At 42.4% G+C, this 18,143-nt stretch overlaps 1 protein-coding gene across 6 annotated transcripts in view; it reads left to right on the top strand.

Annotated features, from left to right (window-relative positions):
* LOC137379034 (adhesion G-protein coupled receptor G1-like) overlaps positions 1-18,143 on the top strand; it is a 111,654-nt gene that overhangs the window by 10,831 nt on the left and 82,680 nt on the right. For 4 of the 6 annotated variants that reach the window (XM_068049622.1, XM_068049618.1, XM_068049619.1 and 1 more), the window contains exons 3-4: positions 10,589-10,618; positions 14,951-14,992. In XM_068049622.1, coding sequence (XP_067905723.1) covers positions 10,589-10,618; positions 14,951-14,992 — 72 coding nt within the window. The remainder of the gene's footprint in view (positions 1-10,588; positions 10,619-14,950; positions 14,993-18,143) is intronic. The other 2 variants (XM_068049623.1, XM_068049621.1) reach the window with 1 other exon arrangement.

The following is an 18,143-nucleotide window of genomic DNA, read 5'->3' as shown; positions in this document are numbered from 1 at the left end:
CATATATCCGTAGGTGTTAAACTCTAATTCGGTTAAGTTTAAGGCTTAATAAATTCCACTTTTCTCCTTTAAATTGAAGAATGCCTGTTTGTGCTCATTTCTTTGCCTTATAATTAGAAAGCTGTGAACAAGGGTTCACAAAGGGGGAGCTCAAAACCCAATGTGTTTAAAATTAAACCCTGTTACAATAAGACCAGGTAAAGACAGTAAAAGACCCCTAGACACCTTTCTCACCTGGTCGTAACAGAAATGTGGGCACTAGCATCTGGAATTTTACCCACAAATGAGTGAAAATCGAAGTGGGATGCCAAATTGTTCCCAATCAAAAAAAGAACAAAATTTCAATACAGATTTTCTTGTTGTTGTGTGTGATTGAAAACGAACATGTCTGCAACTGAAGCGAATAGCTCTCCAAGCCAGGGTGAAGTAACTTGGGATAAGTTAAAAGTCTATGGAGGAGTTGAGAAAAATGGCTGAGCAGTGTGGGATCACTGTACATGGCAAGGCTAGGAAGTCTGAACTCCTAAGGCTAGAGGCCAGCTATTTTTCCCTTGAATCTGAAGAAGCAGAAACAGGGTTAGAAGCAGAATCTGACAGGGTATTGTTAGAAAAGATACAATTGTAACAAAGGAAACTTGAAATAGAGGAATGAGAAAAAGAGAGTGAGAGACAAGAGAGGGAGAAAGACAGAGAGAGAAGCAGGAGAGGGAGAAAGAGAAAGCCTTCTAAAAGGAACATGAAGAAAATGCAAGGAAGGACAGAGAGAAAGAAAGACAGGAGAAGGAACGAGAGAGAGCAGAGAGAGAGAGAGAAAGAAAATTCTGGAAAGAATGTGAAGAAAGAGAGTTGAAGTGGCTTGAGTTAACAAGCGGGTGACAGAGTAACCCTAGTGAAAGTATAGCCAATAGGGAAGCGAACAATTCAGGGCTGGGTACAAGATTGTTAAAACTCGCTTAATTAATTCCAAAATTCAATGAGGAAGATGTGGAAATGTTCTTGGTGTCTTTTGAGAAACTGGGAATGGAACCAAAATGGCCAGCTGAGACCTGGTCTCTTTTAATGCAAAGCAAACTAACCAGAAAAATCCATGAGGTTTATTCCTTATTGCTAGATGAGAGTTCATCAAATTATGAACTGACCGAAAATGTAATCCTTGGGGCATATGAATTAGTACCTGAAGCCTATCGCCAAAAATTTAGAACCCTCAAAAAGCAAGCCAATCAAACTTATTTGGCATTTGAAAGAAGTAAGCAGCTGGCTTTTGACCAGTGACTGAGGGCTTTAAAAATACAACTCAGCTATAAGACTCTCAGAGAAGTAGTTCTGTTAGAGGAATTTAAAAACTCTCTCCCATTCTCAATAAAGATCCATGTAGAAGAGCAGCGGGTTCAGGGAGCCCGGCAAGTGGCTGTTCTGGACGATGAGTTTACTTTAAGTTATAAGTCAGTTTCCCAAGGAGAACCTTTCCTAATCACCCTCACAAATCCAAAAAGGACAAAGGGTGGGAAGGTGATATCCACCCAGGCAGTTCTGGAAGAGAAAGGAAAGCAGGAGACACAGAGGGCCCTTCTCCAGCCAAAAAGGAAGGTGCTGTAAGCAAGAGTGAGACCCGGAGACTTGTGTGCTTCCATTGTAATAAAGCAGGGCATTTAGAAGCTGCTGGAAACTAAAGGGAAAACCGGTAGGGTTAATCAAGGTACATCCGCTCAGTGCAGATGGGACCCTGATGCAAAACACAGAACAAGCTGTGGCTTTAACAGCAGTAAGAGTGAAACCCATGAAGCTTAATATGGCAAGTGCAGGAAAGGTTAATAGGATTCCTGAAGGTTATCAGGGTTTTTTATTTGAAGGAAGAATAACCACATATCCCCCGAGTGGGACAAGCAAGCTCAGGGACACAGGTGTGACTAAATCCCTTTTACTGGGAAAAAGCCTGACCTTTCTCCCATTGAATGCATTGAACACCAGAATGGTGGGGAATGGTATTGGAGGGCAGTGTATGCCTGTACCTGTACACCGGGTGCACCTGGAGTGTGACCTAGTTTCGAGACTGGTGACTGTAGGGATTGTCCCTCGTTTGCCTGTGGACGGGGTTGATTTGCTGCTAGGTAATGATCTGGCGGGGGTGAAGGTGGTACCCCCCCCCCACCAGTATTGAACGAAACACCATAGGAGGTCAGAGAGAACAGGCAGTGGCAGGAGATGGTCCCCTGCAGAGTCCCTGAATGTGTAGTGGATTAGGCCATGATCAAACCAGCTCCCCCAGAGACTGCATTGGCACTGCAGGCAAATGACCATGAGGTCTGCCTGTCTGAGACTTTCTTTGGAAAGTTAGAAGATCCAGGGAATGAACTAAATGGATTTTCCCTAGGTGAAGCTCAGTGAGCCAACCTAGTATTGTGAGAATTAGCTCAGTCTTCCCAGTCTGACAGTGAAGCAGAGGGAGTCCCTGATTGCTACTATTTAAAGAATGAGGTACTGATGAGAAAATGGAGTTCTCCTCACAGACCTGAGGACAAGGACTGGACAGTAGTTCACCAGTTAGTGGTGCCCCAGAAATACTGGGGAGAAATATTAAGAAGGCCCACGAGACTACAGTGGCTGTCCATGCTGGTATACGAAAGACCAAAGCTCACATAAGGCAGCAGTTTGACTGGTCAAGACTCCACAAAGATGTGGTGGATAACTGCTGGAGTTGCCACATGTGCCAGGTTGAGGGAAACCCAACCTACAGTGAAACCTGCATCCCTAAGTCCTGTACTGATGTTAGGAGGACCCTTGAGCAGAGGGCTGGTGAACTGTAAGGGATCCCTGCCGAGAACAAAAGGGGACAGGCAGGCACACAGCTGGCAAAAGTTTAGAAAGAGAAGGGGAAAAAGTGACCAAGAGGGCAGGTTAAAAGTAGTCCAGGAAGAATCCCGGATGAAAACCCCTACTGTCTGGTCAACCAACCCCGGAAAATGTGAAAAGTTAGACCCCAGATCCTCGTATGTAAATGTAGACTCTAGAAGCACCCCACCAGAGTTGCAAACAGCATTTACAGGAACCTGCAGAGACAACAAGAGACCTCTATGGGACACAGAAACCGTGAGGGTGATGCCTCACCTAGTTGAAGTTCCACAGGAGATTATAGCCAAGATTGCACAAATACCTAAAGGTAGGAGTGTCCCAGAGAACTAAGTGTAGAGTAATAAAAACTCCTCCCACACAGTCAGAGGAAAAGGGAACCACCCATCCCTGAAGCCAAAAGTCTTTGCATGACTCAGAGAGTTCAGGATAGATACGCCCACTACTAACTCTCCTGAGAAAAAAAGGGGGAAATTAAAACAGCCCTGGCACCCAGAAAAGACCATTTATAAGAGGCTTTAAGATTGTTGAATGAATGGAAGTGAATGAGAGAAATGCATGTTTTTTCTTTCTGTACCTTATATTTCTTTCAAACCCTGTAATGAAATGTGCTGTTTTTCTTCAAATTGCATTTCACTCCCCTGGGTGTTGAGGTGTCAGGCAAACCCCCCCATCTGCCGAGACTGAGGCACAAATGACTTTGCCACATGAACATTAAAACTTAAAATTGCAAGCCCCTGACTGGAAAGACACTTGCATAGTAACAGACAGTGTTGGAACAAGGGACAAAGGACATGACCCATACAACCAAAAATGGACTTTTGATTACCAGAAATTGAAGGTGGGGGAGCTAGCATTCCAGGTTGACTGCTAAGATAGCAGAATCCACAAACAAAGAAGAAGTGGTCAGACCAGTTTTAGTCACATGACTGACTGTTGGAGTTTTTTGAATTTGAACTTCCAACAAGGAATTTGAAATCAGAAGGCACTTTTCTCCTGGACTGAGGACATCTCTCTCCTGTCTGCTCTCATCTCACTCATACCAGTATCGGAAACCATTGAAGACATATGAGCACTAAGAGAGAAAAGTCTCCTGCAGTGAACAAGGTTTAAAGAAGAATACTGGGCACCATTGAGAAGCAAGACTACCTACAACAAAGGATTACACCTAGCGCGAAGCACAGTAAAAAACCCCTCTTCAGAGATTGCCTCAAACCTTTTACTTTGTTATTTCTGCTGCTCTTTTCCGTCCCTCTTTGCATGTGTGTATCATGTGTGCATGCTAGGGTGGGCACGTCAAATATCCATAGGCGTTAACCGAATTAGAGTTTAAGTTTAAGTAAGTTTAATAAATTTCACTTTTCTCCTTTAAACCAAAGACAACCTGTTAACCATTTCTTTGCCTTATAATTGGAAAGCTGTGAACAAGAATTCACAAAGGGGGAGCTCAAAACACTGTGTTTAAAATTAAACCCTGTTACAGTAAGATCAGGTCAAGACAGTAACAGACCCCTAGACACCTTTCTCACCTGGTCGTAACAGTGTCGACGGATGCTTTTTTGAATGGAAAGCGGTTTCCAGTGGCGTTCCACAGGGCTCAATGTTGGGTCCCTTGCTGTTTGTGGTATATATTAATGATTTGGACTTAAATATGGGTGGCATGCTTGGGAAATTTGCTGTTGACACAAAAATTGGCCGTGTAGTTGATAGTGCGGAGGAAAACTGTGGATTCCAGAATGATATTAATGTTTTAGTTGAGTGGGCAGAAAAGTGGCAAATGGAATTCAATCCAGAGAAGTGTGAGATAATGCATTTGGGAAGGGCAAATAAAGCGAGGGAATATACAATAAACAGGAGGATATTGAGAGGGGTTGAAGAAGTGAGAGACCTACAGGTCCCTGAAGTGGCAGGACAGGTGGATAGAGTGGTGAAGAAGGCATATGGAATGCTTTCGTTTATTGGCTGAGGTATAGAATACAAAAGCAGGGATGTAATGCTGGAACTGGATAAAACACCGGTTCGGCCACAGTTGGAGTATTGCGTACAGTTCTGGTCACCACATTACATAAAGGACATAATTGCTCTGGAGAGAGTACAGAAGAGATTTACAAGAATGTTGCCAGGGCTTGAAGGTTGCAGCTACGAGGAAAGATTGGATAGGCTAGGGTTGTTTTTCCTGGAACTGAGGAGGCTGAGGGTTGACTTGATTGAGGTGTACAAAATTATGAGGGGCCTAGATAGAGTGGACAGGAAGGAACTGCTTCCCCTAGCGGGGAGGTCAGTTACCAGGGGGCAAAGATTTAAGGATTAAGGTAGAACGATTAGAGATGACATGAGGGGAAACTTTTTAACCCAGAGGGTGGTGGGTGTTTGGAATTCATTGCCTGGAACGGTGGTGGAGGCAGAGACTCTCAATTCTTTTAAAAGGTAAAAGGACATGTACCTGAAGTGCTGTAACCAACAGGGCTATGGACTAGGTGCTGGAAGGTGGGATTAGTTTGGGCGGATAGTTTATTTGGCCAGCGCAGACACAATGGGCTGAATGACCGCCTTCTGTGCTGTACTTTTTCTATGGTTCTATATAAATGCAAGTTCTTTCTTCAATGCCATTTCTTAACCTGTTTACCCATTTTTAAGGATTTGTACACTGAAATCTGTACGAACAGACACAACCAAAAAACAGACTCCTTGATAAAACACTGACACTTATTGGCAGTCCCAAATAGCTCACATTATGACGGATACAAGCTGCACCTTGAAACCACGGACACTCACAAATTATGTGCTATAGACAGCCTTCAATGCATGAAGTCCATTTACAAATTGAAACATGAGCCATGCAGGTCAAACGCAAGATGGCAGCAGGTGAAAGAAACAACTTTTGTGGAATTGGGTGCTCTATACCCAGCATCCAAAGTGGCAGAGAAAGTGCTCTGTCTCTGGGATTGAATGCTTGCATGGCTCTATCGTAATTAACAGATTTGTCAAGCATAGTTTCACTTTCATAAATCCATACTGACTCTGCCCAATTATATTATGATGTTCTAAGTGCCTTGTTATCACATCCCTAATAATAGGTTTTAGCATTTTCCATACTATGATGTCTGGCTAACTAGCTTATAGTTCTCCACCTTCTTTCTCCGTCCTTTCTTGTTATCTTCCAATCCACAGGGACCATTCTAGAATGCGGAAGGCACAAAAAGGCTGCAAAGGGATAGAGAGTGGTTAAGTGATTGGGCAAGAAGGTGATGATGGAGTATAATGTGGGGAAGTGTGAAATTATTTCCTTTGGTAAGAATAGAAAAAAAAATCTCTTTTAAAAAGATGAGAGATGAGTAAATGTTAGTAGTCAGAGGATTTGGGTGTCCTTGTACATGAATTACAGAAGGTTAACATGAAGTGATTTATGACTTTAACCCCTTATAGGGACTGAACCAAATTAAGTGTACATCCCTATAACTCTCCCTGAATTAAGTTCAGACCAAACAGATTCCTACAGACAATTGTTTGGGTCTGAAGAACTGAACTAGTCTTCCCTCAAAGAAAGAAAACTAACAGAGACTATTGCTATCTTTCAGGTAGCCTATTTTTAAAATAATCATAGCTAAGTCATAAATATCCCAGTTATTATAAGGGTCTGGGAAACTCTCTTCAATAAGTATCTCCCCACTTAAGGAGTCACAGAGAGGGGGTTCTTGTAGTTGTATACAGAATGCTACTTGAGATGATTTATTAACTTTTATATATTTATTAAATAATTGAATATGATATACACTTTAAGTGGCTAAGTATACTACAATATCAAAGATTACGAAGAGATATAAAACATAATCTTATTTCTAAACTAGAATCCAAAAATTCAACCTTGACAATGTTACAGCAAATATCTTAGAATATCCACCAAAATTTAAAGTAAACTTTTACTTTAAATTCCTCGAGTACCATAGGTTGAGAAGCAGTGATGAGGGACACTTCTGGTTTTTGACTCAAAACTCTCACGTTTATACTGTTTCTAATCTTTCATTTCATCTTTTAGAATGTAGGTGTTACCTTTCTATGTGTGTTTTTCCTGCTTTTGAGATCCATATATGGTAATATCATTAGCTACCATTCCCTCTTAATGTATTTGCTGGAAATTCCCTTCTCTTAAAGTTTTGAGCTTTTATCTGGCCAAATTGTTAGTAATTGGGCTTACTTGGCATTTGTTTTTGTAAGTACCATTTCATTTTGCAATTTACCATCTGTAATTGTCTTTTTATGGTACCTTGTACAACAGCAGGTCAAAAGTTAAGAGTCCTGCGGCTAGTAACTCACCTCCTGAATCCCCAAAGCCTGTCCACTATTTACAAGGCACAAGTCAGGAATGTGATGGAATACTCCCCACTTGCCTTGATAGGTGCAGCTCCAACAACACCCAAGAAGCTCGACACCATCCAAGACAAAGAAGCCCGCTTGATGGGCACCCCATCCATCACCTTAAACATTCACTCCCTCCACCACCAGCGCACAGTGGCAGCAGTGTATAACATATACACGATGCACTGCTTCAACAGCACCTTCTAAACTCGTGACTTCTTCCACCAAGAAGGACAAGGGCAGCAGAGGCATGGGAACACCACCACCTGCAAGTTCCCTCCCAAGTCATTCATCACCCTGACTTGGGTCTGTATCGCTCGCTGTTGCTTCACTGTCCCTGGGTCAGAAACCTGGAACTCCCTTCCTAACAACACTGTTGGTGTACCTACAACAGATGGGCTGCAGCAGTTCAAGAAGGTGGCTCTCCACCTTCTCAAGGGCAATTAGGGATGGGCAACAAATGCTGACTTGCCAGCGAAAGAATAAAAAAAAAATTCTCTTCCCCAGCGAGCCTTGAATCTTCAGTCGAGGATTCTATTCATGACTGAGATCAATAGAGTTTTGGACACTAAGGGAATCAAAGGGGTATGGGGGATAGGACGGGAATGTAGAGCTGATGCAGAGGTTCGGCCATAATCTTATTGAATGGTGGAGTAGGCTCAATGCACTGTATAGCCTACTCCTGCTCCTATTTCTTCTGTTCTTAAGTATACTCTTCATTTTAGTGGACATCTATTAATGTTCCTTACCTTGCCGCCCTTCCTCAGTCTCGAGAAAATTTTCTCATTTGCTCCCATGAGTGATGCACTGAGGAGACAGCACTCACATGATTGGCAGCCTATTTCCAGGCTTACTGTACACTGGCTATGTTTTGGATAATTTCCGCCTGCTCCAAAAGAAGTCACTTTCCTTCTCCAACTGAATCTCCAGACTCTCTTCACTGAAGGGAGCTCCTTGAGCTATATTACCCATTTATAATCTTTGGCAAAAACTGATGTCTCCTTTTAAGAGTGAAAAGAAATATTTGCATTTATATAGCACCTTTCACAACCTCAGGATGTACCAACATGCTTTACAACCAATGAAGTACTTTTGAAGTGTAGTCACTGTTATAATGTAGGAAACAGCAGTCATTTTTTACACATTGTTATGGCACGACTGCTCAAGACAAAGCTCCCAATCAATATATATATATTTTATATATATATATATATATATATATATATATATATAGTTCTGACTGCGGTGGGAGCAATGCACTGTCAATTCAGTCCTGCCACTCCACAGGTCACATCATACATATCTTAGAGTTTTCCCAAATCAAAGAAAGCCAATCTAGTAACCCCCGAATGAGGCGAACCAAACCAGGTATCTTTAGATATCAACAAATTAACTGTTTAGTAGAAAAAAAAACTAAATCTTAGACACTACTAAGATAAACCAATATCTAAAGACCTTATAACTTATTTAAAGAATCTAACTCCTGCATTCCCATACATATACCCAAACTAAAGGTAGTTTGGTGTTTAATTAGCTGCCTGAAAAATTAGAAATAACAATAAAGTCTTTGTCGATTTATGTTCCTTACGAATTGGAATCTTCAATGTAGACACAGTCTAAGGTTGCTTGAAGTCTTCACAGTTGTCTGATGGGGAAAAAAACAAGTTCTTCAACAATAGGAAATTCAGTTGGCTAGTTCAGCATTGAAGTGTTACTCTTTTTTCAGCGATGAACACCGCAGATTAACAAATAGCTATTATTGTTTTTAAAAGAATTAATCTGGCTTGAAGCTTCTTTAAAATTTTGAGAGAGAATAATAAATAGGGTTTAAATAGACTGAGGGAGAGCTCTCCTGTTTTCTTCATGTGCCAAAACAGTCTGTTAACTGTGTGTCTCTGCAAAACCAGCTTTCAAAGTCAAAATGGATACATTTGAAGTCCTGATCTCCTTCTCTGTATGGTTGTATCCAGGCAACCAAGATGCCTGAGAAGACAGGGTGTGTGAGACCCATGCCAGGTGACCAGTGGGCCTGCAGATCGGTGTCGATGCCAAAACAACCCTGCCTTGTCAACTGATGTTTTGATAATTCTCTCGGTGGAGTCCCTGATGGCACTCAAAGCCCAACCTTGCAAATATCCAACCCTCTTAGAGCCATTTACAGCACAGAAGGAGGCCATTCAGCCCTTCGAGTCCATGCCGGTTCTCCAGGGAGCTATGCAGTCAGTCCCATTCCCTGGCTCGATCCCCGGAGCCCTCCAAGTCTATTTCTCTCAGGTGGCCATCCAACAGCCTCTTGAAGTAGTTGTATGAGAAATCAAACATATCACACAGCAGTTTCATAACCCATTTCAGGCCCCCCAAAATCCACACAAAACCCTTGCAGAGCCCCCAAGACTGCAAGCCAGCTTGCAGAGCACACAGCAACACAATCTGACAGCGACCTACTAACTCCCCTCCTCACCCATGAACTATCCAATTAATCCCACTCCCCTGCCCTTTCCACATAGCTCTGTAGTTTTTTTTGACCTCTTCAAGCATTTAACCAATTCGCTTTTGATTGCTACGATTGAATCTTCTTCCACTACCCTTTTAGGCACTGCCTTCCAGTTCACAACAACTCTCTGTGTGGAATAATGTTTCCTCAAGTTGCCTCTGATTCTTTTGCCATTAAATCTGCAATCTCTGGTTATTGACACTTCTGCCACTGGAAACAGTTTCTCTTTATTTACTCTATCAAAACCATTCATGATTTTGAACACCTTTATCAAATCCTCTCTGAGCCTTTTCTGCTCTAAAGGGAACAACTCCAGCATCACCAGTCTCTCCACATACTGAAATCCTTCATCCTCGGTACCATTGTAACAAAACTCCTCAGCACCCTCTTCAATGCCTTAACATCCTTCCTAATGTCTGCTGGCCATATTTGAATACAATACTTTAGCTGAGGCCTAACCATTGTATTATAAAGTTTAGCATAATTTCCTTGTTTTTGCACTCTAATGCCCTGCTAGGAAATCATTTGGGATCCTTGGTTTCCCGAACAGGCTTCTCAACTTGTCCTGCCACCTTCAAAGATTTGTACACCTACACCTCCATCTCTTTGCTTCTGCACCCCTGTAAAAATTGCAGCATTTCGTTCATTTTGACTTTCCTCATTCTTCCCACTAAAATGCATCATTTCACACTTCTCTGCAATTAATTCATCTGCCATGTGTTTTCCCATTTCATGAGTCTTTCCACATCCTCCAGAAGTCTGTAACCATCCCCATCACTGTTACATTAAAAGTTTCATATCATCTGCAAACTTTGAAATGTCCGCATCATTAATATTTTTGTACTTTGTTGTTCTGATGGAAAATCATTTTGGACCCTTGGTTTTCCGAAGGCTTCTCAACCTGTCCTGCCACCTTCAAAGGTTTGTACACCTACACCTCCAGATCTCTGTTCCTGCACTCCATTAAAAACTGCACTACTTAGTTCATTTTGGCTATTCTCATTCTTCCCACGTCACACCTCTACAATTAATTCATCTGCCATATGTTTGTCAATTTCACAAGTCTGTCCACATCCTCCCTAAGTCTGTTACTATCCCCCTCACTGTTACAAGTTTTGTATCATTTGCAAACTTTGAAATTATGCCCAGTATACTCATGCCCAGGTCATTAATATATATCAAAAGAAGCAGTGATCCTAATATTGACCGCTGGTGAACACCATTATATACTTCTTTCCAGTCTGATAAACAACCATTCATCACTACTCTCTATTTTCTGTCCTTCAGGCAATTTTGTAGCCATGTTGCCACTATCCCTTTCATCAAATGAGCTTTTATTTTTCAAACAAGTGTGTTATGTGGTAGTCAATCACCTTTTGAAAACCCTCTACATAACATCAACTGCACTACCCTAAATCAACCACCTCCATTACTTCAAAGAACTCAAGCCAGTCAAACGCAATTTGACTTCAATAAATGCTGCGGACTTTCATTTATTATCCCGTATATTTTCAAATGTCAATGGATTTTGTCCTGGATTATTATTTCTCAGTTTCTCCATCACTGACGTTAAATGGATGGACTTGTAGTTGTCGGGTTTAATTCTATTCTTTGTTCTTCAGGGGTGTAACATGCACAGCCCTCCAGTCCTGTGGCAACACCCCCATATCCAAGGAGGATTGGAAAATTGTGGCCAGAGCTTCCTCAATGTTTACCTTTATTTAACCTTGGATGCATCCCTCCAGACCGGGTGTTTTTTCTACTTTGAGGACTGGCAAACTTTTAAGTACTACATAGAATACATAGCACAGCACAGAAACAGGCCATTCTGCCCGTCCAGTCCATTCCACCATTTATGCTCCACCCGAGTAACTACTCTTGCTCTAATTTTATCCTTTCCAATTTTGCTACTTACTGCCTCCTCCTTTACAGTGACATTGGCAACATCCTCTTTTCTAGTGAAGACAGATGCAAAGTACTCATTTAGTACCTAAGCTATGCCTTCTGCCTCCACAAAAAGAACTCCATTCGCTTCCTAATCAGACCCACTCATCCTTTGACTTCCCTTTTACTATGTATGTTTTTATAAAAGACTTTTGGGTTCACTTTTATGTTCAGTGCTATTCTACTCTCATACTCTGTCTTTGCCCTTCTACCACCCAAATTTTGGATGCTGCACTGGAAGATCAGACTGAAGTCATACATGATCAGACTGCTAGTATCATAGCTGCGTGTTCAAAGGGGCTTGCACAGTCTCAGAGCAGGCCAGTAATCTAACATCCAACACATTGCTGAAGCTCTGCCCCATTGGAAGTGGCAATGGCTCCATGGAGCATGAATCTGCTGTCCTTTCCCAGGACAACAACATTCATCCTACCAACACTGCCACTCCAATGGTGTCCTTGCTGTTCCCTGTCAGTCAGTCCAGACTGCTGCAGCCCATGCTGCAGAGTCTGCGAGGGTCAGAGCTGCTCGAGGTTGTCCTCCAAGGCCATCTGCAGTCTCCCACAGTGCAAATTAGCAGCTTTCCGCCAGCCACATTGCCAGCCACTGGTGTAACAACTGGTGTAACAACGTATAGGACCACTAGGACAGGTGAAGGCACCTGGAAGACAGGCACAAAAGCAATGCACAAGGGTGATTAGCTGTGTTTTGTATGGAATATTGGATCGGTTGTTCTATAAAGTTTGTTTGGAATGTATGTTTTGTGGTGGCTTAAATTTCAGCAATATGACCAAGTGGGCACTGTGATTGCTAGTAACAGAGGGAAGATAAAGTGTGGGACTGCTGTAGAATGGGGAATTGGTGTTGTGTTCACTGGAACCACAGTCACATGAGCTGATTACGGACAGCCCGTCCAGAAAGAGGAAATGTTGGTCTCCCTCTCTGTCTTCTCAGTCTCTTCTGTTGTCGTTGCCGTCGTCTCCTCCTCCTCCTCCACACCTGCCTCCTCTTCCTCAATTGCACACCATAGACCTGGTGGCAAGGGCTCCACCCTCATGATGAAGGATGCATCAAACAATGATGAATTGTGATATGCACTCTGGCCAGCATAGCAGGGCATGTTCAGAGCTGTTCTTTAAGCATACCAATGGTCTGCTGTGTCACATGTTGTGCAGCAGCACGACTTTTGTTATATGCTTTCTGCCCTTCTCTGCGTGGGTTGCACTCTGGAAACATCAGCCAGGTGGTCAGAGGATAGCCTTGGTCACCCAGCAGCCACCCTCTGGTTTGTCATGGTGGCTTATATGCTGATGGAACAGCAGACTGGCGCAGAATGAAGGTATCATGACTGCTGAGAGGATGCTGGGCATTGGCCTGCATGATTCGCTGAATGTAGTCACACACCAGCTGGACATTGTGGGAGTTGAATTGCTTTGCAGTTGTGGTACGTCTAGAATTTAGATGATGTGCCTGCAAAGGAACGTCTATGCAGTCAAGAGCAACCCTTCACCACGGCGAAGCCTTCAATCCTCATGAAGCCTCATGCTTACTCTGCCTGCTGCTCCCTGCAAGTGAAAATGAAATGTTTTCAGCTTTCTTGGAATACAGAACCTGAGTGACCTCCCTTATGCAACGGTGGAAGGCATGGGAGATATGGCAAATATCTCCTACTCCAGCCTGGAAGGAGACAGACACAAAAGCTCATGGCCATGGTCATTTTCAAAGTCACTGCCAATGCTGTCCTCACCCTGCTCTGAGGCTACAGTTCTGGCTACAACAGGTTGCAGAGTTCACCAAACACTTCCTTGGTGAATCAGAGATGTCTCATGCATATTCCTCCTTGTAGTTGAGATGGGAGAATGGCTTGTGATGACCCAGGGCATTTATGAGCACACTCTGAGAGCCTTTCTCGCCCTGTCCTTCTCTTCCCTCTTCCAGCAGCTTGTCCTTCACTGTGTCACCTCTGCTGATTCTCCCTGTCAATTTGCAGGACAAGGGCGATACAAAGTATTACACCCATGACTGGGAGCAAGTCTGTGCAGAACCCTTGAAGTCAGAACTAAGCCAGTCAGCATGTATCACATCACTCCCTGTAGACTTAAACAACTTTATATAACAGCACAAGCCACCAAGCACTTCTACAAACTCAGCAACAGCCAATAGAAATGAATTATCAATAAACCTGCAAATAGTTAACAATTCCTTTAAATAGCACTGGTGGAAATGGGGGTCTTTGCTGTTGCTGCAGGCAGTGTGAGGTTAGGAGAGGGAATTAATTGGTGTGTTCAGGTTGAAAATAGTACCACTGGTGTCAAATCTGCCTACTTTGCATACTTCTGGCGCACTCTCCCTGTGCCCATGCTGGCACCCCAAGCACTATGGCATCCGATACGGCAGGCACCAGAAATGCATGTTCAGGGTATGGACACCATTCTTGCACTTGCAGCACAGAAATTACAGGCACTACAGATCTGAATTTTGTGACCTGATGTCTTGAAGCAATTGCACATTGAGCCATGACACAGGGGTGGCTGTGTTATGATTCTGTGGCGATCAATGCACCAAAAGAACGAAATTTACTGAATGATTCCCAATAATAAAACAAACGTACATGATTCCATTTTTATAATCGTTTACTTTATCAGACTAAAATCAATATAAATGAAGCATGAAATAACAGACAAATCATGGTCTATATGTAGTTTACAGATTACACGTTAATTATCAGATACAACAAATATATTTCTCACGGATCTCCTGGGCAATGCACTCCGTAAATATGGCACCGATGTTCTTCAGGACTCTGAACTTCTTCACATAGATTTTCAGCTCCTGTCTTCCAAGATGCAGTCACCGATTTTCATCTGACAACTGTTCCCCTGTAATCCGGAATTCCACGGGTATGGTCTCCATCAAAAACAGTGCACTGTTCTTGAACCTCCTTCGCACCGCTCACAGTAACCTTCATGATGTAGCTCTACCAGTATCTCTTTAAGTCACAAAAGCAGCTGCAGCAATTTGTATTAGCCAATGCCCAGCTCTCAGATCCAGCTTCCACTCTGTCTGCAGCTTCTCTGCAAAAAAACTCTGCCTGCAGCCTCCTTGCACTCTCCAATCTTGTGATCGGGAGATGACTGCGGTCCGATGACTTTGTCTCTTTTCTGGTTTCAACTAGTTCTGTCTCCCCCCATCCCTGAGTTTTTAGTTCCACTCTTAGTTAGGAACTGTCTCAAAAAGGGAGAGCCTGACCAAACAAAGCGTTTCTTTAAGGTTTCCTACATTTACAGCTGTTTCTTTTTATTTTTACAGATAAACCATGCAACAACAATCGTAAATGTCCGAACAGCAATGGTGAGTAATGTAATTTTTAAATGTTATTAGAAATGTCTGCTTTCTTTTTGTTCCGTTACCTTATTGACTGGAAACAACAAAAAGATGAAAAGATGTGACAATTTTTGAGGGGAAAAAGGGGGAGGTAGAGAGTGTTAGAGACAGAGAGCAATGTTTCATTTTTCAAGCACCTTCCACAACCCAAGTCGGTCCTGAAGCATATTACAGCTAATGGAGTACTTTTGAAGTATTGTCACTGTGACAATATAGGGAAGAATGGCAGCCAGTTTTTGCACAGCAATGATCCATGATTAGCAAAGAAATAATTGATTCCCTCACTACAGCACTGAAATGTCAGCTGAGGACTGTTGCTTAAGTCTTCGGAGTGAGGCATGACGCTACAAACTGTGATTCAGAGATAAGATTGCTAATATTGAACAAATGGTGACATCTTGAACCAAACAACTGTGGCTTGAGAGAGAAAGGAACAGAAGCTGATTAAAGCTGAGAGTAGTATGGCTGTTAACAAGGGCAACTGGGTATTACTAGACTTCTAGGTTAGCGAAGACGCCAATGGTAGTGCGAGGCTCATGTTAACCTGTGTGAATCATCATGGATTGAAACTAAATATTGCTACAACTAGGGAGAGGATTGCCAATACAGCCAGCACCAGAAATGCATGCGCAAGATACGGATGCCATTCTGGCAATCGTAACACAGAAAAGACAGGCGCTACAGAACTGAATTTTGTGAGCAGATATCTTGAAGCAATTGCACATTGAACCATGACAAACAGATGGCTGTGCTATGATCTCTGTGGAGATCAACTAACCAAAATAACCAAATTTACTGAATGACCGCCCCCCCCCCATAAAACAACCAAATGGATATGATTCCATTTTTATAATCATTTGCTTTATCAAACCATAATGAACATAAATTAAGCATGAAATAACAGACACATCATAGTCAATATATTTAGTTTACAGATTACACATTAATTATCAGTGTGACAGAAATAACACCTGCCAATTGGAAACATTAATTTTGTCATTTGGGACACTACTTGAAACTTTTTTACTGGACGTTGCAAGCAACTTGTTTAAAATAAAACAGAGCTGAGCGGCTGAAACATGGTTGTATATTTGCATTCAGAGAGACATGAATGGAGAGACAATGGGGTGCTACTTGATTCAATTAACAAGATTAGTCTGGACAATAGTGGTGATCAATATCCTTTGACTGTGCAAGAGCCGGAACTCCACCCCCCACCGGGTGTGTCTGGAAAGCTTTGAAATCCAACAATCCTCTCAGAAGTGGTTGTTTCAAGCATGAGATGGTCACATGACCTACAACAAACAAAGAACAAAGAACAGTACAGCACAGGAACAGGCCATTCGGCCCTCCAAGCCGGTGCCGATTTTGATGCCTGCCTAAACTAAAACCTTCTGCACTTCTGGGGGGCGTATCCCTCTATTCCCATCCTATTCATCCACCTACCTGCTGGTAATACTGGGGCTTTTTTGAATTGTGCCTCACAGAAAGGAAACAGACTGCAATTTCAACAGAAAGGAGAAAGACTGCAGCTGGACTGGCAGAAAGAGAAGATCCCCTCTCTTTCTCTGCTTCTCTCTCCCCAGAAAAGTCCCAGGGTACCTACATTAGCAGCTTCTATGCTTCAAGACTACAGACAAAGCCTCTCTTTGGCCTTCTGGTACCAGAGAAGCGAGCTTGAAATTGTGCACTGAGGCCCAGTGAGGACTCCAAGACCTTAACTTCAATTGAGGACACTGTATCAAGGACATTACCATCCAGTAATTGAATTTCATTTATTACAAACTCGACTTCAAACCTCCCCCACCAATTCTTTCTCCTCCTCTGTATCTATTTGTGTGTGTGTGTGTGCCTCTCATATGCATGCGAGTGGGATTCTGTCACGTATTTTGGTAATTTTAACCTGGTTAGAGTGATAAGGCTAATAAACTTACACCTGTCTTGTTTAAACCGGAAGAAAACCTGTCTGATTGGTTCATTTGCAATTGCTATTAGAGTGCAGTGAGCAAGGGCTCAATGAAATGGAGAAGCTAAAATCACTGTGTTTTAAAAAGATAAACCTTTTTCTGGCCAAACCAGAAAAGGGGCAAGAGGGGAGCCTGAGACCCCTTCCTCACCTGGTCGTAACGATCAGATACAGCAAAGATATATATTACGACCGAGGCGGGAGCAGTTCACTGTCAGTTCAGTCCCATCACTGCACAGGTCACAGCATATTATCAAAGTTTTCCCACCTAACCCGAAAACAGCCAAATTAAACACCATAGTAACCCCCAGAATAAAACAGACCAGACCAGGTATCTTTAGACAACAACAAATTAACTATTTATTAAAAACTAAATCTTAAACACTATTACGATAATCCTCTGTCCAAAGACTTTATCACTTCTTATTTTAACCTAACTCCCCCATTCACACACATACACTGAAAAATCAATGGTTAACCTGTTTTTATAAAATGTTTTAAAAACGAGCTGTTTCTTAAGAATAAATAAATAAGTCTTTGTGGGTTATGTTCCTGATGGGTGAGGTATCTGAGTGTAAAACTAATCTGACACTCGAAGCCTCCACGCGGATTCGATGAAACTGTCTTTTCTTGATCGGCATTCAAAGCACTTCAGCTGCAGCAGGCGTCAAACAGTTCTTTCAACATGGGTACAATGACAGGTCTATGTTTGGATTTTAAAATTGGTAGATTTCAATCGAAGCTTTACTGTGAATTCCAGAAAACACAATTAGTCAAGAGAGATTCAATCTTGAAGCAAAGACTCTTTAGATTGGAAGTAAAGAAAAAGGAATTTTGCTACCTCCAGCAATATGAATATTCTCTGCAAAAGGGATTATTTTCACCGTGGCATTCAACAAGTCATCTGCTGCCAAAGTGCAGAACCTCACATTTATCCACATTATACTGCATCAGCCATGCATTTGCCCACTCACTCAACTTGTCCAAATCATCCTGAAGCCTCTCTGCATTCTCCTCACAACTCACCCTCCCACCCAGTTTTGTGTCATCTGCATATTTTGAAATATTACATTTATTTCCCTCATCTAACTCATTAATATATATTGTGAATAACTGGGGTCCTAGCACCGATCCCTGCGGTACCCCACTAGT

The sequence above is a fragment of the Heterodontus francisci genome, chromosome 17 (assembly GCF_036365525.1).
Source record: "Heterodontus francisci isolate sHetFra1 chromosome 17, sHetFra1.hap1, whole genome shotgun sequence".
Taxonomy (NCBI): Eukaryota; Metazoa; Chordata; class Chondrichthyes; order Heterodontiformes; family Heterodontidae; genus Heterodontus; species Heterodontus francisci.
This window is presented reverse-complemented; position numbering and strand designations above follow the sequence as displayed.